The following is a 22,711-nucleotide window of genomic DNA, read 5'->3' on the forward strand; positions in this document are numbered from 1 at the left end:
GTCATTTGACTCCTTCGATTCCTCCTTCTCCTCTTTCTTCTCCTCAGCTGCAGCTTACATGGAACCATAAAAGATACAGATTCTAGAAATTGTCACATTACCCAGTGCCAAACACAATTTAGGAGAGTCATCTCCAATTCTATATTTTATTGTCCAATAACAGATCTGTCTTAATGCAAAGTCTATTATTTAAGTCCTAGCCTGACGAATGACAAACAGCAATGTAGGGTTGACCTCTGAACAACATGGGTTTGAACTCTGTAGATCCACTTATTCATGGATTTTTTTTTTCAATTGACCTACACAGCCCAAACATCAGCTCCAAGGCTGACTATAGAGGGCTGACTGTAGTTATACTCAGATTTTCAACTATGTGGGAGGTCAGCACCTGTAACACCTGCATTGTTCAAGGATCAACTGTCACTCACACGAGACTGTATTCTATGATAAACTTTTCAATATTTATAATTTATGCCACCTTTTATTAGCAAGGAAAATGGAATAAGGGTCTTCTGGCCAAAACAAAGAGAGTAGCTTTCTCATAAGAAAGATGGAATATGTAAGGGGCAAGGAATATCCAGTACTTGGCACAGGAGGCCAGTAGGTAAATCCCAACAAATACCAAAATATCATTTATTAATTGCTTATTTACAAAACAATGGAAACAAAAATTAAGCTTACCTGTATATTAGAAATACACTTCAATTTAACCATAGATCAAATAGTCTCCAAAATGGTAAGAGAAAAATGTTAACTGATTTAAGGAGGAAATACCTATTAATCTTATGTAGTATTGCTTGAAGAGTATTGCCTCAGTATTCATTTTTGGAAGCAGTAAATCTCCACACTTCAGAGGTCCACTTTAAAAATGAGGCCCTGATAAAGACAATACATTTGTAACTTCTATAATAATTCTTTCACATTACAGTGTTCCAGAACATTATGTATGGATTAATTTACATCAGGCTTTCTCACATTACTAATATTTACAGGGTTTCATTCCAGTGGGAGTTTTCACATGTAAGGATGAAGGCCAACTGATGTCTTTGTCCACATTGCTACATTCAAGAAGTTTCTATTTAGTATGAGATCTTTCATGCCTTCTAAAGGAACTGGGACGACTAAAGGCTTTCCCACATGTTTTACATTGGTATGGTTTCTCACCAGTGTGCATTCTCACATGTCCTCGAAAGGTAGTACGGTAAATGAAGGCTTTTCCACATTCTTTACATTCATAGGGTTTTTCTCCAGTATGAGTATTTTCATGTGTTCGAAATGATGTGTAACAACTGAAGGCTCTACCACATTCTTTACATTCATAGGGCTTCTCTCCAGTGTGAGTTCTTTCATGTACCCTAAATGAACTAGGAAAATTGAAGGCTTTCCCACATACCTTACATTTGTAAGGCCCATCTCCAGTGTGCATTATCATGTGTGTTCGAACACTTGAAGAAGAAATGAAGGCTTTCCCACATTCTTTACATTTGTAGGGTTTCTCTCCCGTATGCTTTCTCATGTGTCCTTGAAAGGTTGTGCGGTAAATGAAGGTTTTTCCACATTCTGTACATTCATAGGGTTTCTCTCCAGTGTGTGTTCTTTCATGTATTTGGAAGGAACTGGGCCAACTGAAGGTTTTACCACACTGTTTACATTCATATGGTTTTGCTCCAGTGTGAGTCCTTTCATGTGATCGAAAAGAACTGGGACAAACAAATGCCTTCCCACATTCTTTACATTTATAAGGTTCTTCTCCTGTGTGTGTTATCATGTGTGTTCGAATGCTTGAGAGAGAAATGAAAGCTTTGCCACATTCTTTACATTCATAGGGCTTCTTTCCAGCGTGAATTCTTTCATGTATTCGTAAACCTAGAGGAGAACTGAAGGCATTGTCACAATGTTCACATTCATATTTTTTCTCTGCAGTGTGAGTCCTTTCATGTCTTCGAAAAGAACTGGGGCAACTCAGGGCTTTACCACATTGCTTACATTCATAGGGTTTTTCTCCAGTGTGATTTCGTTCATGTATTCGCAAACCTAGAAGAGATCTCAGGGATTTACCACACAGTGTACATTCATAGGGTTTCTCTCCAGTGTGCATTCTTTCATGTGCTCGAAATGAAGCCGAAGAACTAAAGGCTTTCCCACATGCCTTACATTTAAAAGGAGCATCTCCAGTGTGTGTTATCATGTGTGTTTGAAAGGTTGGGAGCCACATGAAGGCTTTCCCGCATTCCTTACATTCATAGGGTTTCTCTCCAGTGTGAGTCCTTTCATGTCTGTGAACAGATTTCTGGTAACTGAAGGCTTTCCCACATTCCTTACATTTATATGGCTTATCTTCATATTTGTGATACTCATAAGGTTTATGTCCAGTGTGAGATCTGATGTGTATATTCAGGGATGAATGGCGCACAAAGTCTTTTCCACACATCCTACATTTAAGTGATTGTCCTCCAGAAGTAGTTCTCTTGTTCAGATCAGGATTTGGAATTTGGCTGATGGTTTCTCCACACTGACTACCTCCTTTGCTTTCATGGAGTTTTTCTACCATATAACTTCTGTAAAAAATGAGAAGCATTATTAGTGATTTCTTCGTTAATTTCCTATTTATTAGTAGGGTATTGGATTACATTTTTATAATTTATAACAAAAGTGAAGTTTTTTTGTCTTTTCTGAATTGTTTCAATATACTGAATGCTCTGTAAAAGGACTAAACCTTGGTTATTATGAAAACAGTGATATTAATATATGAGGTTAATGGTAAATAAATTGAAGTAGAAATTGTTTCATTTGCTTGTTTTTAAAAATCCATGACAGCCCTAGCTGGTTTGGCTCAGTGGATAGAGTGTCGGCCTGTGGACTGAAGGGTCCCAGGTTCAGTTTCAGTCAAGGGCACATGCCTGGGTTACGGGCTCGATCCCCAGTATGGGGCATGCAGGAGGCAGCCGATGCAAGATTCTCTCTCATCATTGATGTTTCTACCTCTCTCTCCCTCTCCCTTCCTCTCTGAAATCAATAAAAATATATAATAAAAAATAAACAAAAAAATTAAAATAAATAAAATAAATATAAATCCATGACATACTAGAATTCTTTTTTTTTAATATATTTTATTGATTTTTTACAGAGAGGAAGGGAGAAAGAGAGGGATAGAGAGGTAGAAACATCAATGAGAGAAACATTGATTCAGCTGCCTCCTGCACACTCCCCACTGGGGATGCGCCCGCAACCAAGGTACATGCCCTTGATGGGAATCAAACCCGGGACCTTCAGTCTGCAGGCTGACGCTCTATCCACTGAGCCAAACCAATCAGAGCCATACTAGAATTCTTATGTAGAACAATGCTGTTTATTGAGTGACTCACCGTAGTTTTCTCCCCTGGATTTTGTACTGATATTCAATGTTATGATCTTCCCATTTTTTCTCTAAATGCATACCTAGAAAAAACAATTCCAAATTATTAGAAGTTAGAGAAAAATTATTAGAGTCTAAGTCCATGATGAGTTGTTACCATGCTTAGTTTATTTACTAATATACTCATTTTTCCACATCTTGAAACAACACTGATATGCAAGAAATACTTGTTCTTGGTCAGAAGAATGGCAGTGTGAGAGGTCTCCTTGGTTTCTCCCCTTAAAGTTTCCACAATTTGAACAGCTATCATTCAACAAAGGACTCCCTGCTCAATGCATAAACATGTCTGAGAGATCAAACAATGAAACATATGAAGGTGGGAGGTGGGAGCAAACTGGAAAGGTGGGAAGAAACAAGAGCTGAGATGGTGCCAGAGACAGAGCCTGGAGCTCACAGCCTGAAGCCCGCTGCAGGTCTCAGCCCAGAGAGGGGAGGAATCAAGTGGCCACAGACATTCCCTTCAGCAGAGAGGAGCAGAGAGATACAATGAGCATTCCTGCAGTAGTGGTCAGTGTGTGCTGTGGCTGAAGCTAGTGACCTGTGCAAGGACATAGCACAGAGGTATGGCCACAGTTGTCTGGTAATCAGCAATTTCTCAAAAGAGAGAAATTACCAGCCAAGAATAATATATCCAGCAAAGTTATCCTTTAGATATGAAGGAGAAATAAAGACTTTTCCAGACACATACAGAAGCTGAGGGAATAAACCACAAGAAGACCCGTGTTATAGGATATACTCAAGGGGTTATAATACCTGAAACAAAGAACAAAAGGTCACAAAACTACGAGTAAGATCACCAACAGGCACACAGAAGCAGGATATTACAACCCTTTTTTAGAATAGGGTATTATACACTTAAATGTTACATAAAGGTTAAAGGAAGAAATAACATTAAAATAGAGAAAGAAGGCAATATCTACTGCAATTCAGAAATGAACTCACAGAGCAAATAGGGATAATTTGTGACAAAGGGGTATGGTAAGGTCTGAATTTGCAAAGAGGGTGGAGATTAGATGCATTCAGAAGAGAAAGGGCTACTATATATATGAAACTTTCTTTTACATAAACCTAATTGTGACCACACCAAAAAGCAAAAAACAAAACTGAGACACATAACTTAAAAAAAGAGGAAACAGAAAAAAAATATAAAATACCATCGAACAAAAACAACAGAGAAACACAAAGGAAAAGAACCAATGGAAAAAGAGGACACATGTAATACTTTCAACAATAAAGAATAAAAAAAGTAAAAAGAACCCATGGAGGCACAGAGCTACCAGAAAACAAAGGATAAAATGGCTACAGGAAAACCACAGACAATAAATAATTACCCTACATGTCAATGGACTGAACTCACCAATTAAGAGGCACAGAGTAGCAGAGGATCAAAAAACAAATCCCAACCTTATACTACCTTTAGGTAGTATCTAAGCTGCAAAGACAAACACAGACTCATAGTAAAAGGGTGTAAAATGATTCTCTAAGCAAACGGCATCCACAGAAAAGCAGATGTAGCCATACTTATATCTCACGAAATAGATTTCAAGATAAGAAAGACAATAAGTTGCCGAAACCGGTTTGGCTCAGTGGATAGAGCGTCGGCCTGCAGACTGAAGGGTCCCGGGTTCGATTCTGGTCAAGGGCATGTACCTGGGTTGCGGGCACATCCCCAGTGGGAGATGTGCAGGAGGCAGCTGGTCGATGTTTCTCTCTCATTGATGTTTCTAACTCTCTCTCTCCCTTCCTTTCTGTAAAAAATCAATAAAATATATTAAAAAAAAAAAAAAGAAAGGCAATGAGTGACAAAGATGGACATTTTATAATGATACTAGTGGCCCCGTGCATAGATTCGTGCACATTGAAAGGAAATTAATTAGAAGAACTGCAGCTCGGCAGTAAACCAGATTCAGTAACCCATGGCCGAAGGTGGAATCATGCAGCCCCGTGAGGAATCAGGCTCCCTTCTCTCTGGTTCCGGGGTTTGTCACTTGAGAACCGCCACTGCCAAGTCATCACAGCTTGGCAGCTCCTGCGTTGAGCGTCTGCCCCCTGGTGGTCAGTGCACATCATATGTACTGGCCGGTCGGCCGGTCACTTAGCCTTTTATATATATAGAAAGGGGAAACTACCTGAAGAATATATAACACTTCTTGCTCTGGCTGGTTTTGCTAAGTGGTTAGAGCACCAGCCTGTGGGCCCAAGGGTTGTGGGTTCAATTCCTGGTCGAGGACACCTACCTTGGATGCACGTTCCCCAGCCCCAATAAAGGTGCATGCAGGAGGCAACCAACAGATGTCTCTCTCTCATGTCCATGTTTTTCTCCCTATCTCCTCCCTCCCTTCACTCTCTCTAGAAATCAATGAAAAAAATATCCTTGGGTGAGGATTAAAAAAAAAAAAAGTAAATAAATGAAATTTTAAAAGAGAAGATACAATACTTTTCAATATATATGCACCCAATTAGGGAAGCACCAAAATATAAAGGAACTACTAAGAGAACTAAAAGGAGAAACTGTAAAAAACACAATTATAGCCTGACTGGTGTGGCTCAGTGGTTGAGTGTTGACTTATGAACCAGGAGGTCAGGGCACATGCCTGGGTTGTGGGCCAATCCCCAGTAGGGGGCGTGCAGGAGGCACTCAATCAACGATTCTCTCTCATCACTGATGTTTCTCCTTGAAATCAATAAAAATTATAGGTAGATCATCCAAACAGAAAATCAATAAAGAAATATCAGCCTTAAATGACATGGACATAATTGACATTTCCAGAGCCTTTCATCCCAGGACATCAGCTTATACATTCTTCTCCAGTGCACATGGAAGAATCTCAAGGATAGACCATGCCCTAACTGGTTTGGCTCAATGGATAGAGCGTCAGCCTGAGGACTGAAGGGTCCCAGGTTCGATTCCAGTCAAGGGCATGTACCTTGGTTGCGGCACACTCCCAGTAGGGGGTGTGCATGAGGCAGCTGATCAATGTTTCTCTCTCACTGATGTTTCTAACTCTCTATCCCTCTCCCTTCCCCTCTGTAAAAAATCAATAAAATATATTAAAAAAGAAAAGAAAAGGATAGACCATATGTTGGGTCACAAAACAAGCCTCAACAAATTTAAGAAGATTAAACTCGCCCCAGCCAATGTGGCTCAGTTGATTAGGCGTTGTCCCATGCACGGAAAGGATGCTGGCTCAATTCCTGGTTGGGGGAAATGCCCAGGTTTTGGCTCAATCCCCAGTTGGGGGTGGGCAGGAGGCAGCCAATTGATATTTTGCTTTCACATCAATGTTTGTCCCTTTCTCCCTTTCTTCTCTCTAAAAATCAATACAAAACCTTAAAAAAAAAAAAAAGAGACTGAACTCATACCAACATATTCTTCAACCACAATGCTTTAAAATTAGTGATCAACTGCAAAAAGAAAGCAAGAAAACCTACCCCACAAATATGTGGAGATTAAACAACATGCTGCTAAAAAATTGACAAGGTCAAAGAATAAAAGGTGAGATCAAAAGAGACAAATGAGAATGACAATATGACATGTCAAAACTTCTGGGATGCAGTAAAAGCAAAAAAAAAAAAAACCAAAAAACAAACTTGATCTCTAACTGACAAATTAAGTAACAAAGTCATCATTCTTACCTATGGAGGCCAGGTTCCTGAAGGTTTCCCTCATCACATCTCTGTAGAGTTTCTTCTGTGAAGGATCCAGTAAAGACCACTCCTCCAGGGTGAAGTTCACAGCCACATCCTCAAAGGTCACTGAATCCTAAAACATTGCAAATATCTATATAGTAGGTTGCATCAATCTGACAGCACTGCGCATTTACACTCAATTTATAGAAGGGTTACATAGGATTCTGTGGTTTCTCAACATTTATTTATGTCTTGGTGAACAGAAACACTCTGTCCATACTTATTTCCTCATAAATTTAACAGCATTATGCAGTACTTGCATCCTCACACAAAATTACAACTGAACTACAGAACAACCATCATTTAGAACCACCTGATATCTAGCTGTAAAGAAGTCCTACAACTAAGGATATACAGAAGGCACATCAAGATTGGTAGGAATGGAGGGAGAAACCAAGATGGCGGCATAGGTTAACGCCGGAGATTGCTGCCTCAAACAACCACTTCAAAAAACAACTAAACGACGGAACGGACATCATCCAGAACCACAGGAAGACTGGCTGAGTGGAAATTCTACAACTAGGAGGAAAGAGAATATCATACCCAGACTCAGAGGAGGCACAGTGCTGAAGTGAAATACTCAGGTGCGGAGTGCGCGCGGAGCGGGCTGGCGGCGGAGGGCGCGGTTGTTGTTTTCAATTGGGAGGGAGTTTCAGACTCTGAGCTCCAGATCCTGGCGAGTCTCTAGGGACCCAGACTCAAACGGGAGAAGCGGGACTGTCTGGCTTCGGTCGGAACTCGAAGGCAGCTTTCTCTCCAAGGTTTGCAGCAGTTGCTGGGACTCTGTGAGGCAGAGCCCCTAGGGATGGAACTGAGAGCAGCCATAACTGCTCCCTCCGGCCCGCCCTGTAGATCCCCGGGGACCCGCCCTGCCCAAGCCCTGCGCAGAGCCATTTGCCGGATAGCCTCAGGCAAAGGCTAGATTAGCACCGCCCTAGAGATCCAGCACAGAAGCTCTCCCACTGCAGACACAGCGGACTCTCATAGCCAGTTAGCTTGGAGGTCAAATCACCCCCGGGATTGCCAACAATCAAGGCTTAACTACAAGAAGACTGCGCACAAAGACCACTAGGGGGTGCACCAAGAAAGCATAAAAAATGCGGAGACAAAGAAACAGGACAAAACTGTCAATGGAGGATATTGAGTTCAGAACCACACTTTTAAGATCTCTTAAGAACTGTCTAGAAGCCACCGATAAATGTAGTGAGATCCTCAAGAAATCTAATGAGGCCGAAACCGGTTTGGCTCAGTGGATAGAGCGTCGGCCTGCGGACTGAAGGGTCCCGGGTTCGATTCCGGTCGGGGGCATGTACCTGGGTTGCGGGCATATCTCCAGTGGGAGATGTGCAGGAGGCAGCTGATCGATGTTTCTCTCTCATCGATGTTTCTAGCTCTCTATCTCTCTCCCTTCCTCTCTGTAAAAAATCAATAAAATATATTAAAAAAAAAAAAGAAATCTAATGAGACCCTCGATGTTATGATAAAGAACCAACTAGAAATTAAGCATACACAGACTGAAATAACGAATACTATACAGACTCCCAACAGTAGACCAGAGGAGTGCAAGGATCAAGGCAAAGATTTGAAATGCGAAGAAGCAAAAAACACCCAACCAGAAAAGCAAAATGAAAAAAGAATCCGAAAATACGAAGATAGTGTAAGGAGCCCCTGGGACAGATTCAAGCGTACCAACATCAGAATTATAGGGGTGCCAGAAGATGAGAGAGAGCAAGATATTGAAAACCTATTTGAAGAAATAATGACAGAAAACTTCCCCCACCTGGTGAAAGAAATACAGTTACAACTCCAGGAAGCGCAGAGAACCCTAAACAAAAGGAATCCAAAGAGGACCACACCAAGACACATCATAATTAAAATGCCAAGAGCAAAAGACAAAGAGAGAATCTTAAAAGCAGCAAGAGAAAGAAACTCAGTTACCTACAAGGGAGTACCCATACGACTGTCAGCTGATTTCCCAACAGAAACTTTGCAGGCCAGAAGGGAGTGGCAAGAAATATTCAAAGTGATGAATACCAAGAACCTACAACCAAGATTACTTTATCCAGCAAAGCTATCATTCAGAACTGAAGGTCAGATAAAGAGCTTCACAGATAAGGAAAAGCTAAAGGAGTTCATCACCACCAAACCAGGATTATATGAAATGCTGAAAGGTATCCTTTAAGAAGAGGAGGAAGAAGAAAAAGGTAAAGATACAAATTATGAACAACAAACATGCATCTATCAACAAGTGAATCTAAGAATCAAGTGAATAAATAATCTGGTGATCATAATAGAATCAGGGACATAGAAAGGGAATGGACTGACTATTCTTGGGGGGGAAAGGGGTGTGGGAGATGCGGGAAGAGACTGGACAAAAATCGTGCACCTATGGATGAGGACAGTGGGTGGGGAGTGAGGGCGGAGGGTGGGGCGGGAACTGGGAGGAGGGGAGTTATGGGGGGAAAAAAGAGGAACAAATGTAATAATCTGAACAATAAAGATTTAATTAAAAAAAAACATTTAAAATGATCTTTCTCTCTTTCTAAATGGGGGAAATGAAAATAATTAGGCCTGTTTTGATTTTTTTTTTTTTTTACAGAGAGGAAGGGAGAGGGATAGAGAGTTAGAAACATGGATGAGAGAGAAACATCGATCAGCTGCCTCCTGCACACCCCCTACTGGGGATGTGCCCACAACCAAGGTACATGCCCTTGACCGGAATCGAACCCAGGACCCTTGAGTCCGCAGGCCGACGCTCTATCCACTGAGCCAAACCAGTTAGGGCAAATTAGGCCTGTTTGACATGCTAATATACAAGGGAAGCTTTGTCAAATAAGGAATAATAATTATGTTGTATTTGTAAGCATTTATTACTCCCAAAATAATATGCCCTAGAAATTATATAAAATTTCTAAAGATCTAAAATGTTCTATGTTATCATTTATAATTCTAGCTGTCACCTTAAAATGTTCAGACATGCACAGACAAGCACATTTCTTTATCAACTGTATTGTAATTAGATCTCTAATCATGTCATTGATAATCAGGAAATTCACTGAAATCAGAAAAATACTAAAAATTTAAAAATCAGGAAGGGCATACAGTCATGTGTCAATAGGTGATTTTGTTGCTGTGTGGCCATCAGAGTGCACTTATAAACCTAGATGGTGCAGCCTACTGAACATCCAGGCTATGAAGTATAGCCCATTGTTCCTACGCTAAAGCCTGTGCTACTTTACTAGACACTCTAGCGGCCAGGGGTCCTCAAACTACGGCCCGCAGGCCACATGCAAATACAAATATTGTATTTGTTCCCGTTTTGTTTTTTTACTTCAAAATAAGATATGTCCAGTGTGCATAGGAATTTGTTCATAGTTTTTTTTTTAAACTATAGTCCGGCCCTCCAATGGTCTGAGGGACAGTGAACTGGCCCCCTGTTTAAAAAGTTTGAGGACCGCCCTAACCGGTTTGGCTCAGTGGATAGAGCGTCAGCCTACGGACTCAAGGGTCCCAGGTTCGATTCCGGTCAAGGGCATGTACCTGGGTTGCGGGCACATCCCCAGTAGGAAGTGTGCAGGAGGCAGCTGATCGATGTTTCTCTCTCATCGATGTTTCTAACTCTCTATCCTCTCCCTTCCTCTCTGTAAAAAATCAATATTAAAAAAAAAAAACAGTTTGAGGACCCCTGCCTAGCCCATGGTCGGCAAACTGCGGTTCGAGAGCCACATGCGGCTCTTTGGCCCTTGAGTGTGGCTTTTCCACAAAATACCACATGCGGGCGTGCATGTACAGTGCGACTGAAACTTCGTGGCCCATGCGCAGAAGTCGGTATTCTGTGGAAGAGCCACACTCAAGGGGCCAAAGAGCTGCATGTGGCTCGTGAGCCACAGTTTGCCAATCACTGCTAGGCAATCGTAACTGTAACATGTGCTATGACATCATGACAGCTATGACGCCACTAAGCAATTGGGGTTTTTCGGCTCCATTATAACCTTATGGGGCCCACTGTCATACATGAACTCAGTTGCTGACCAAAACGTCATCATGTGGTGCTTGACTGTAGTTGAAGCAAACAGCACCATCAAACAACTGGTTTAAATGAAGTCCATAGAACACTTGGTCCATGAACAGCAGAATATATACTCTCCTCAAGTTCACATGAAACATTCATCAAGACAGACCACCTTCTGGAACATAAAGTACACCTTAACCAATGTGAAAGCACAGAAATCATACAAAATAATGCTTTTAGATCCCAGTGGCAATAATATAGAAGTAAGTAACAGGAAAAGAGTTGGTAAACCCCCAAACACGTGGAAATGAAACAACACTTTTACTTTTTACTTTGACAGTATGTTTATTAAAGCTGGGGACAGTGAAATAAGGGAGGGCCTAGGGTAGAAGCAGCCTAGGCAGGGCTGCTTTGGCTCCCTAGAAAGGTTACAGGAAAGAAATGAGCCTGGGCAGGATTGCTTTGGCTCACAGAGAAGTACAGGTCACAGTGACAGAAGGGAGCCGAGGTGGGGCTGCTGTCAGCTCACTGAAAATCAGAGAAAAGGGGGCCCTGGAGACAGGTTCAGGGGGTTAGCCCAGGACAAGCTGCTGCCGCCCTTTGCTCCCCTGGTGGCAAGTCTCCTGGGGACCTCGGGTTTAGATAGAAGATGCACACCTGAGAGGGAAGAATGGTGTGGGCGTGCTCCCCGGAGGAAGAATGCTACTAAACAACACTTCTAAAAATAACACACAGGATCGAACAGGTCTCTAGAGAAATGATAGTTTCTCTTGAATTACAGATGCTCCTTGATTTATGAAGGGGTGACGTCCCAATAAACCCATCGGCAATTAAAAATGCATTTACTACATCTAACCTACCAAACATCATAGCTTAGCCTGGCCTACCTGAAATGTGCTCAGAACACTGACATGAGCCTACACTAGGGCAAAAATAACCTAATACAACGCCTATTTTATAATAAAGTATTGAATAGCTCATGTAATTTATTGAATAATGTACTGAAAGTGAAAAACAAAATCGTTGTATGGGTATCACTTTCACACCAGTGTAAAGTTGAAAATATGTAAGTCAGAGACCATCTCTAAATGAAATGAAAGTAGAACATATCAGAGGTTGCCTGCATGCAGTAGAAGTAGTGCCTAGAAAAAAATTTATAGCACTGAACAAATACACTAGAGAAAAACAATGATCTACAATCAATGAAGTAAGCATCTCCCTGAGGAAACAATAAAAAAGATCAAATTAAACCCAAAGTAAGCAGAATAAAATACAGTGGGGCCTTGACTTACAAGAGTCCCAACTAATGAGTTTTTTGAGATACTAACAGTCTCTCGCTGGTTTTTTGCATTGAGTTGACAGAGTAATTTGAGTTAACGAGCTCGGTCTCGGAATGAATTAAACTCGTAAGTCAAGGCCCCACTGTAGTCCAGTTCAAAGTGTGATGTAAGAGAAATCTTGAACTCATTTCCTCCCACAGATACAACCAAATCTACAGGTACACACAGAACAATTTCCTTGAAATAAAACACATCAGAGCAGGTAGGAGAGGCTGAGATACAAACTTGCCATGAACCCTACTCCTGCTGTAGAAACCCATAATTGGGATGGAACTGAAAACCCTAAACTTCTCCTTCAGGAGCAAAGGTCTTGAACCCTATATCTGGTACCTCAACTTTTAACGCCTGCACCTGAAGATGCGCCCCTTTGAAAGCTAATGGGGCTGCATCTAGGAGATCAACAAAGCTACAGCAAACTGAGAAACAGTTCTTAAAGGGCTCATGTGTGGGGACTCACCAGCATTTTCCAGCAGCCAATTGAAAACTGCCCAGACTTTCTGTAAAGAGGCTTACTTGCTTATTTTAAACTAGTGTCCCGGTGCACAGATTCGTGCACATTAGAAGAAATATTTTAATATTGCTATTCGCGTCTTGCTAATGAAAAGAAAATAGGATTCCACATCTATCTACCTACTCCAGGACTTCTGTGAGGATCAAATGAGATGAGGCATGGGAAAACGATTCACAAACATTTGGTTAAACTGTGAAATGTTTGCACCTGGCTATAAAGCAAACTCCAAAGATGCTAGTTGCTAGGGAGAGGAAGCAAGGCGTTGCTATGTGATGTCATTACCCGGTGCCCACAGCCACTGTTTCCTGGCTGGGCTGGGTTGTGGGTTGCACTTTGCGCCATGGGTGTGGGCAGCGTTGGCTGAGATTTGGTGGGGTGTCACTCCAGGGTGGTGGCAGGGCCTGTGTTCCACTTGGGGGAAGCCGACTGTTGGTTTGCTGGGGCCAGGTCCTTGGTGCTGTTTATTTTTAAATGGCCAGTGTGCGTCATGGCAGCTTATGCGTTGAGCGTCTGCCCCCTGGTGGTCAGTGTGCGTCATAGCCACCAGTTGGACAGACACAGCCTTTTATTTTTTATATTTTTATTTTTTTAATATATTTTATTGATTTTTTACAGAGAGGAAGGGAGAGGGATAGAGAGTTAGAAACATCGATCAGCTGCCTCCTGCACATTCCCTACTGGGTATGTGCCCGCAACCAAGGTACATGCCCTTGGCCGGAATCGAACCTGGGACCCTTCAGTCCGCAGGCCAACGCTCTATCCACTGAGCCAAACCAGTTAGGGCTATACTTAGCCATATATATATATATATATATATATATATATATATGTATATATATATAAAATCTCCTTGGCCTGAGGGGCAGGTTTCTACTTTAATAAAAATCTAGGGACCTTCTGAAATAGTCCCCAAAGACAGAGGTCTGTGGGTGCAATGTCTGCACTCTTCCTCTGCCTCTCTCCTGCAATCCAACATCCTGCAGGACTTGTGCCCTTGGACATGTGCCCTAATTTTGCAGCTATCACCCGGGAAACAACTCTAGATCACCTGGCTCTGGTGGACAGATTACCTGGCTCTGGGGCTTATGCTTGAGGATCCCAAAAGAATGTAACAAATCAAGAAAGAGTTCTTAACTGGCTACCACAATGAGGGTACAGCAGAGGCAACAGACTGACATACCCAGTCTCTCTGTGAAAGAGGCCTATTAACTTATCTTCATAGTTGCAGCCTGAAAGGCAGGCATCTAATTTAACATACATGTGGGGCCTACTGACATACTCTACAAAGACTGAGCCCAGCAGGTGCAATACTTACATTTTACCTCTGCCTTGCTCTAGCTTACCAGTATCTCCTGCAGAGCTTTATACTTGGTGCCCCGGTTTTTCTGGCTGCTGCCCAGGAGACACACCAGTTGTCTAGCTCTGGTTAACTCGTGGGGCTTTCGTTCCTGGGTCCCATGAACCACAAAGGAGAAACTAGTCTTGGCACAGCGCTGCGACAGCAGGCTAAAACACTCCAGTCTCTCTGGGAAAGAGGCTTATTTGCTTGTCCAGGAGCTTTGGCCAGAAGGCACACATCTAGGGGCCTACTGAGATATTCTCTAGGAACAAAGGCTGGAGGTAACCATCTTTGCGCCCTCCATCGGCCTTCCTCTAGGCCAGTGGTTCTCAACCTTCCAAATGCCACGACCCTTTAATTCAGTTCTTCATGTTGTGGTGACCCCCAATTTCATTGTTACAAATGGAACATAATTAAAGCATAGTGATTAATCGCAAAAACAATATGTAATTATGTATTTGTTTTCCGATGGTCTTAGGCAACCCCTGTGAAAGGGTCGGTGGACCGCCAAAGGGGTCGCGACCCACAGGTTGAGAACCGCTGTCCTCGGGTGAGGATTAACAAAAAAAGATAACAGACATCAGAATATTACTACACCCATTTGGTAGGGGGCAGGAAGGGGAAGGGAAACAAAAGTTTTGACTCATATGTAACAATGAAATATTTTATTTTTTTCCTGATATTCACCTCTCTATTGCCTCTTTGTAAATACTTTTACCGTATCCCAAGCTCGAGTGATTTGAAAAATGTTTAATTTATTGAAAAACTGTTTCAAGTGAATATTTTTCTAGGTGACAAACCTAGGGAGGGGCAGCGCGGCCGGGGCTGCGCCGAAAGCACCCGCCACAGGCGTCTCCGCGGCAGTCACCGAGGGCCTCCACAGCCTGTCGCTCCCTCAGGAACGGGCCTTCCCTCCAACCCATCCCGGAGGCCACTCCCACCCTCCTCTCCGGTAAAATACACTCACAAATCAGTTCCCGAAGAGCCCCCGCGGCCCGGTGGGTGAAGACCACACCGCGTCCGTGTGAAATGCGCCCGGAAGACAACTAGTTAATAACAGGCCGCGACTTGGGGGTGAGCCGGCCTCTGGAATGGGGGGCGGGCGGGGGTGATCGGAAATGTCGGGATTTCCTGCCCGCCCTCGGAGGAGGTGGCTGAGGGACAGGGGGGTGGGTTTGCGGCTCTGCCTCCCGAACATTTGGAAAGTGAGGGGAAGACAAGGCCCCGGGGGAGAGAGAGGGAGGGGACACACACCACGGCTCCGCCACGCAGAGCCCTGGGACTGAGTCACGATCGGCCCTGGCGGCCCTTCCCGTGGTCCCCGCGCAATGGGGGGGTGGAGGGGGAGGCAGTGAGGGGAAGACTCGCCGGGTCGTGCTGCCGCCGGGCCCCGCGCTGCGCCGGAGCGGACCGATGTCCCGGCGACTCGGGTCCGGTCCGCACACGCCGAAGGGACCTCGGGGAGGCGCTGCCCGCCTCGGCGGGTGCCGACCAGCTCCTCATCCCCAGCTCCCCATCCGGGTCTCCCGCCACCCGCCCCGCCCACTCACCATTTCTCGGCTCCCGGAGCCCCCTGCCTGCCTTCCACCTTCCGACTCCCTCCCGCGGCGAGCGGCGAGCGCTGGCCACCACCACAGAGGACGCGTCCAGCCCCCTCAGGCCCTCGGCGGAGCGAGAGGACCCACGACGTGGCCGGGGCTGGGAGCTACCGGCGAGCAGTCCACCCGCGTAGCAAAGCGCCACGCCCACAATTGTTACCAAGGACTCTCCTGATTGGACAGCTGCAAGGCCCCGCCCTACCACGACTGAGTGACAGCAGGCCAGGTCTATGAGCCCAGGTTGTCTTGGCAGCGGGTCACAATCTGCCCTTCGCAGCCTAAGGCCGTTCAGGAACTGTGACTCTTCTTCACATTCTCTTAAAAATGATAAAAATGACCTCGCGTCCTGAACGGTTTGGCTCAGTGGATAGGGCTCCGGCCTGCGGACTGAAGGGTCCCAGGTTTGATTCTGGTCCAGGGCATGTACCTTGGTTGTGGGCACATCCCCAGTGGGGGGTGTGCAGGAGGCAGCTGATCCATGTTTCTCTCTCATGGATGTTTCTAACTATCCCTCTTCCTTCCTCTCTGTAAAAAATCAATAAAATATATATATATTTTAAAATGACCTCGCCATAGGTAAAGATCAGTCTGGGTCCATTTTGATATCTGGCCATTTCCGGAGGGGAAAGGTCGGCCCTTGGGTCCCCCACCCCCACCCCCACTCATCTGGCACTTTACAGAATCCTGTGGTGTCAGGGGCACTTGGCTCTGGAGGGAAGTTTGAAGCCCACAGTCCTAGACCAGGCCCCAAGCCCCAGATGCCAGCATGTGTGAAACATATGAGGCAAAGTAACCACCGGAAACCTGTTCTAGGAACCCCATTCATACCCATTTGGTGAAAGGTCAAAGGAGGCAAAACTGATAGAGCACTGCTTAGTGAAAAGTAATAGATGGCAAAGAATAAAGAATCAGGACAGTGGCCATCTGTGGGGCATAACAGAGCTAAATCAGGGCAGAAACACCAGGAGACCCTCCCCACTGCCACAGGCCATTTGTGAATCTTGATCCCAAGGGTGTTAATATTGTTATGACTAAATTGTACTGTAACGCATTTTGTATGTTCTTATCCGAATATATTTGATGATAAAAATTTTAAGAAGAAATTGAGGCCCTATCCTAGCCTGTTTGGCTCAGTGGTTGAAGCTGTCACCTGGCAGACTGAAGGGTTCTATTTGGATTCTAGTCAAGGGCACATGCCTAGGTTGCAAGCTCAATCTGGGCTGTGGGCAGGGCGGGGGTGAGGGTGGGGGGCAAACAAAGAATGTGTCTCTCTCACATCAATGTTTCTCTGTCTCTCCCCCTCCCTTCCACTCAGTCTAAAAATCAGTGGGGGGAAAAATCCGCTGCTGAGAATTAACAACAAAAAAGAAATTCAGTTTTTCAAATAATATAATTTGCATAGGTTTGTCCTGTAAATTGGCAATCTGAGTTTTCATTGATGGTTTTGGCAGCTGACACAAGTCATGTGTCCATTTAGAAAAATGGGTTACATAAATGTATCATCATATGTACCTTTTAAGAACAGATTATATGTATTGATATGTAAAGATTTGGGGTACTTGTCAAGAGAATATATAGCATGTTACCTCTTCTAAAACTGTTATGCTCACCTGCAGGGTCAGGTGAGCCCCCACTCTAGGTTGGGCTGACAACATGATGCTGCCAGAAATATATAAAAGGGTTTATGACATAATGGAAGTGTCTGGGAACAGCAAGTCAAAGATAAAATCTAAAAGAAGGGTGGGAGAGTGAACCTTAGAAAAACAAAGATAATATTGAAATTGAACTTTGTCTTAGAAACAATGAAAGCAGGAAGAGAGTTTTGGGAAATAACGTGTTGAAAGAGAAACCATCCAACTAGAATTTTGTATCAAGCCAAGTTATCTTTCAAAAGTGAGGGAGAAATAAAGACTTTCTGAGACTAAATTTGAGGGAATTTGTCACCAATACCCCCGCTATGTATGAAATTCATCAGGAAGAAGGTGGATGATGAAGAAAGGTAGAGTGTTAGAGGAGGAATAAATAAAGGTAAAATAAGATAATTTGTTTTGTTATTCTTAACTAACTTAACAGAGAACATTTTGTTGAAAATTATAATAGCAGCAATATGTTCAGTAACTATAGCTTTTGAATACGTGAAATGAATGATAGCAATGTTACAAACGACAGGGAGAGAGAAATTGGGAACACTCTAAGAAATTTGCACATCCAGTGAGGTGCTATGGTATTACTTCAGAGAGGACTTGGATTAGTTATAAATGTATATTGCAAACTCAAGGGCAATGGCTAAGAAAGTAAAAAAACCAAACAGCATGATATGCTAAATGAAGATAAAAATATATTCTTGTAAAATGCTCAAAAAAACACACCAACCACACACAAAAAACAAAAGGACAGAAAAGGTAGAAGTGGAAGATCAGAAATAACAAGAGCAACAAATAAAAATGATAAAAATATGGTAGGTATTAATCCAGCTATTTCAATAGTCACTTTAAACATCAATGGTATCAATACAAGTGAAAGACATGTCAGCAGATGGTGGAATATGAGTTTTCTACTAAAATCTCCCCCAGTGCACTGATTTTGACAACCACACAAGGATGAAAGTATCTTTCTGAGAGTCCAGTGGAGAAGTTGCAGCACACACTGAGCAAATTAATGGAGGACAGACACACTGTAGGCAGTAAGAATTAACAGCTTCATTTTACCCACATCACCCCTTCTCCGCAGCAGCAGCCTCACTGCCAAAAGAGACTCCTTGCGGGCCTGGGATTCCTCCCCCTCGGGAAAGAGCAGAGTGACCCAGCATTTGGCTTCTCCAGTGGTGTGAGCCAGTGCCCATGAAGCTCGCGGCTTTGTCTCACTTTTCCCCTCATCAACTTTATAGCAAGATGACCTTGAAGGAAACCACATTATTTGAAGATCTGCTCTACTTCAGGAAAGGGTGTGCCCTCTCTTTTTCAGACCACCACACTGAAAGTGAGTATAGCAATAAAGTGAGTTGTAATCTTTTTGCTGGTGGAAGGTCTTGTCTTCAGTTTGTAAAAAATGCAACATTTGCAAAGTGCAATAAAGCAAAGCCCAATAAAGCAGTCCAAATAAACGAGGCATGCTAGCATTGATCATTTTTTTCCTTCCAGAGAGCCTCTAACCAGCACTGTCAGGTTTAGAAGCCTTTCCACCATAATTGGTTACTTTATAGAGTTCAAGGACTTAAGCTGAAATCAGGTTTGAACTAATCGCTTGGCTGTGCCACAGGGTGCCATGGGTGTTGTCCCCTTAACCCCAAGGGCAGGTTCTGTGTTGCAGTAGAGGTACTGAAGGGTGGTGGTGGGGGTGGGGCGGGGGTGGGCTCAGTTGGCCACCTACTGACTACCTTTTTCCCTCTCTTCCTCTTTATAAATAACTGATGTTTCAGGAGTGACCATGAGATGGACCCACCTCTCGTACAGGGTGTAGTCTTTCCCTTGACCCTTGACTCCAGGGCAAGTTGGGGCCAACCCAGCCTCCGTCACAGCTTCTCTCTAACACACAGATACATTCCAGCAAAGGCAACAACCCAGGACCACTTTAAGGAGGGTCTCAACCCCACACTCCTGCTCCCAAATATCTAGAATTTCTCAAAACTGCCCACTCTGCACATAGAACTGAGGCTTGGTAGGCTCAGCAATGCCACACGGGGCAGCACAGCTCCCCAGAACCCAGCAGCCACAGTGCAGGCAGCAGGCAGCAGAGCAGGTGAGCAAGTTAGAGCAAGAGACAAATGAACAATGGTGGGCATGTGGGGACATGTTGCCTACATACCCAATGGTACCTTTACCTGCAGAGGTGTGGTCCTCATGTTGAGACCGATTCTAGTGTGGCCCAGAAGGTAGGCAGGAAAAGGCTTACAACGGACATAATAGAGGTCTTCGGAGAGGGCAGGGTGCCTCTCCGGCAGCTCTGAAATGGCTTCAGGAAGCAAGGAAAGGAGCTTGGTGTGGGTGTCAGCTGTGGGTTCGGTGGGGCCTGAGCAAGATTCTGCACATAGGCCGGGGCTTGTGTGGTTGGAATCTGAAGCCAGTGCCAGAGGAGGAAGCCCCAGGTTTTCTCATTGGCCTGAGAGAGGGAGCGTTTCCATTATTCCCTTATGTGGACACAAGAGAAGAGGGAGGGGGCGGCTTAAGCTGTCAGCAAACAACAAAAAATGTGGAGTCTAATAGCTTATTACAAGGAAAAACATACATAAGAAAATATGTACTTGCAATGGCTTGTTTTATATAGAGAAACACGAACAGGAGGCTCAAGAAAGGATCAAAACTGTTTTTGGGGGTGGCTGGAGTAAGAGTGCTGGAGGGGCCAGAAATTATTTGCAGGGAGTCGTCTTACCTTAGACTTTTCTATCTTACAGATTTATTTAAAGTAAACACAGAGCCCAGCTGGCATGGCTCAGTGGTTGAGCATCGACTTATGAACCAGGAGATCACGGTTCGATTCCCGGTTCAGGGCACATACATGCCCAGGTTGCAGGCTCAATCACCAGTGTGGGGCGTGCAGGAGGCAGCAATCAATGATATTCATCATTGATGTTTCTAGCTTGCTCTCCCTCACCCTTCCTCTCTGAAATCAATAAAAAAAAATATATTAAAAAATAAACACAAAAATTTATACATACTGTTGTGCCCAGTACTATTTACTAACCATTCTAAGATTTAAATTCTTTAAACACTAATAGTTACAAAAGTACAAACCATACAAAGAAAAATTTCAAATCTCTTGCTGACTAAAAGGACATGGGGCAACTCAACTCATTTCTTCAGGTTCTCTTATAAAGGGATCAAAATTCTACTTGGTTCCACAGTTTTCTTGCTTTTCTCACCTCTTTGTCATCTTACAGTTTCAGAGTCCAAGTTCTCAGGGAAACTAGAGCCAAAGGCCTGCACTATTCAGTGGATAAAGGATCCAAAGGAAAGAAACACAGTATTGGAATCAGCTCAGATGAGCAGCCTGCCTCCCACAGGACAGGAGAGCCACTTTCAGAAGGTTCACATCCTAGACTCCAGGTTGAGACAGAAAGAACCTCTGCAGTGGACCTGTCCCTGGGGAAGGTGAGGAGGGACACCTGAGCAGCCCAAGGAATAAAGTCTGGGAGCTTACACCCTCCTCTCCCCAGGGAATAATGGAAACGCTCCCTCTCTCAGGCTTCAGCTCACAGCAAGGAAGTGCTCAGCTGGATTTAGTTGAAGGTTCTGACCTAAATGAACTTCCAAATTCACAATCCCTAACCCAGGACACACTCCTGACTTTAACACTTTCTCAACGTACACAAATGACACTCTGAGTGCACCCACATTGTGGATGCAAAACTCCAACCTATATGCCTAGAATTAGGCGCAGGGGAAGCATAACTAAAACCTCAGAAGGGGCTTCGCTGCTGGAAGTCAATTCAAGGATGTCAGCAGGGCTGAATCTGGAGGTGGCTGAGGGCATTTCCCCAAACCTGAAAAGGATGCATAAAATGATTGCTGTCAGACAGCTAAGGGCATTTCAATCTACATGTTATTGCCTCCTACTGGCCAAACACCTGAACAGCCGAAGGCAATTCCCCAATCTGACAATGCTTCTGTATACAAACCCTGGCCTTCGATGTATATCTACCTTGCATTAGGACAAATTGTGTTAATAAATAGCAAGGGGTCCTGAGACAAGGAGAACTTAATCCCTTTAGCTAAGTCTTCTCTGACTCCCTATAATGCCTTTCAAAATTATGTTTTGTCTCTGGACTCTTATTTAATTTACCCACAGCACCTTCTCCAGGTTCCTGAACCTTTCTAGGTGATGGATTAAGACCACTGGCATTACTTCGCCCCTTCGCCCAGATGCACCTGCACCCCCAGCTTTCCCTGACTGGGAATCAAACCGGTGACCTTTAGGTGTACGGGACAATGCTCCAACCGAGCCACACCGGTCAGGACATGACTTTCCCCCCTTTAAAATAAGGACAGTCATTTTTAATACCTTAAAAATTGGGTTGAGCCCTAGTTGGTTTGGCTCAGTGGATAGAGCATCAACCCATGGACTGAAGGGTCCTGGGTTTGATTCCGATCAAGGGCAGGTACCTAGGTTGCTATCCTTGAGGATTCACACACACACACAAATGAGTTGGCACTTAAACAGCATCATAGGTTGGTCCATTTATCTAAATGGAAGCAGAGGCCAATTTAATGTTTTCCATTCATTCTGCCTAGTTTTATAGCAGCTTTTTCTAATTGTGCATGCAAAAGTAAATTTATAAGCATGAAGGATCCTCAGCTTGGCCATCTTAGTATTAATGGGTCGTAGACTTAAAGACTTAGCTTCCCACACACTGGAAAAACTCAGGAGAAAATGTGTCCCCTAGGGAGAAAGGAGGGACTGGGAACACCACAGGCCACAGTCCCTCCCAGGCATACCCCCCCCCCCCCAATGAGTCGAGATTGTCCTCCCCATCCCCCAAGACCCTTTTTACCCAAACTGGTCCGTGGCCTTAGAGGGGGAGTGGTGTCTTCCTGTATTGGTAGCTCTTCCTGAAGTGGGACCATGTGTGCGCTGGAAATTCCAGACTCAGTTTCCAGAAAGAGGGACTCCCTTGTCCTGAACAAGAGGGGCGCCCAGGCCAGATTGGGACGAGAGGGTCTGAGGTCCTTTCTGGATGAGGGGTTGGCATGGGCTGCAAAGCCACTTATGGAACTGTAATCCTGGTTTACAAGCGCATTTAAACATGACCTCATTATATGGAATACCGAGTCTAGCTCTATTGTGATCTTTGCTTAGAGTGTTGAGGCTTC

General features: G+C 44.0%; 1 protein-coding gene across 2 annotated transcripts; it reads right to left on the reverse strand.

Annotated features, from left to right (window-relative positions):
* Nucleotides 1–619: 619 nt before the first annotated feature.
* On the reverse strand, nt 620–16,319 carry LOC118658765 (zinc finger protein 709-like). Of its 2 annotated transcripts, XM_036314410.1 has the most exons (4): nt 15,858–16,319; nt 7,052–7,178; nt 3,366–3,438; nt 620–2,558 (listed from the first exon to the last, which is right to left on the reverse strand). In XM_036314410.1, the coding sequence occupies exons 1-4, from the start codon at nt 15,858–15,860 to the stop codon at nt 1,076–1,078; spliced, it is 1,686 nt and encodes a 561-aa protein (XP_036170303.1). In that variant the 5' UTR covers nt 15,861–16,319; the 3' UTR covers nt 620–1,075. The 2 variants fall into 2 exon arrangements, with proteins under 2 accessions (XP_036170303.1, XP_036170304.1); XM_036314411.1 differs by lacking the exons at nt 3,366–3,438; nt 15,858–16,319 and having other exon boundaries at nt 7,052–7,179.
* Nucleotides 16,320–22,711: the final 6,392 nt, after the last annotated feature.

The sequence above is a fragment of the Myotis myotis genome, unplaced genomic scaffold (genome assembly GCF_014108235.1).
Source record: "Myotis myotis isolate mMyoMyo1 unplaced genomic scaffold, mMyoMyo1.p scaffold_m19_p_6, whole genome shotgun sequence".
Taxonomy (NCBI): domain Eukaryota; kingdom Metazoa; phylum Chordata; class Mammalia; order Chiroptera; family Vespertilionidae; genus Myotis; species Myotis myotis.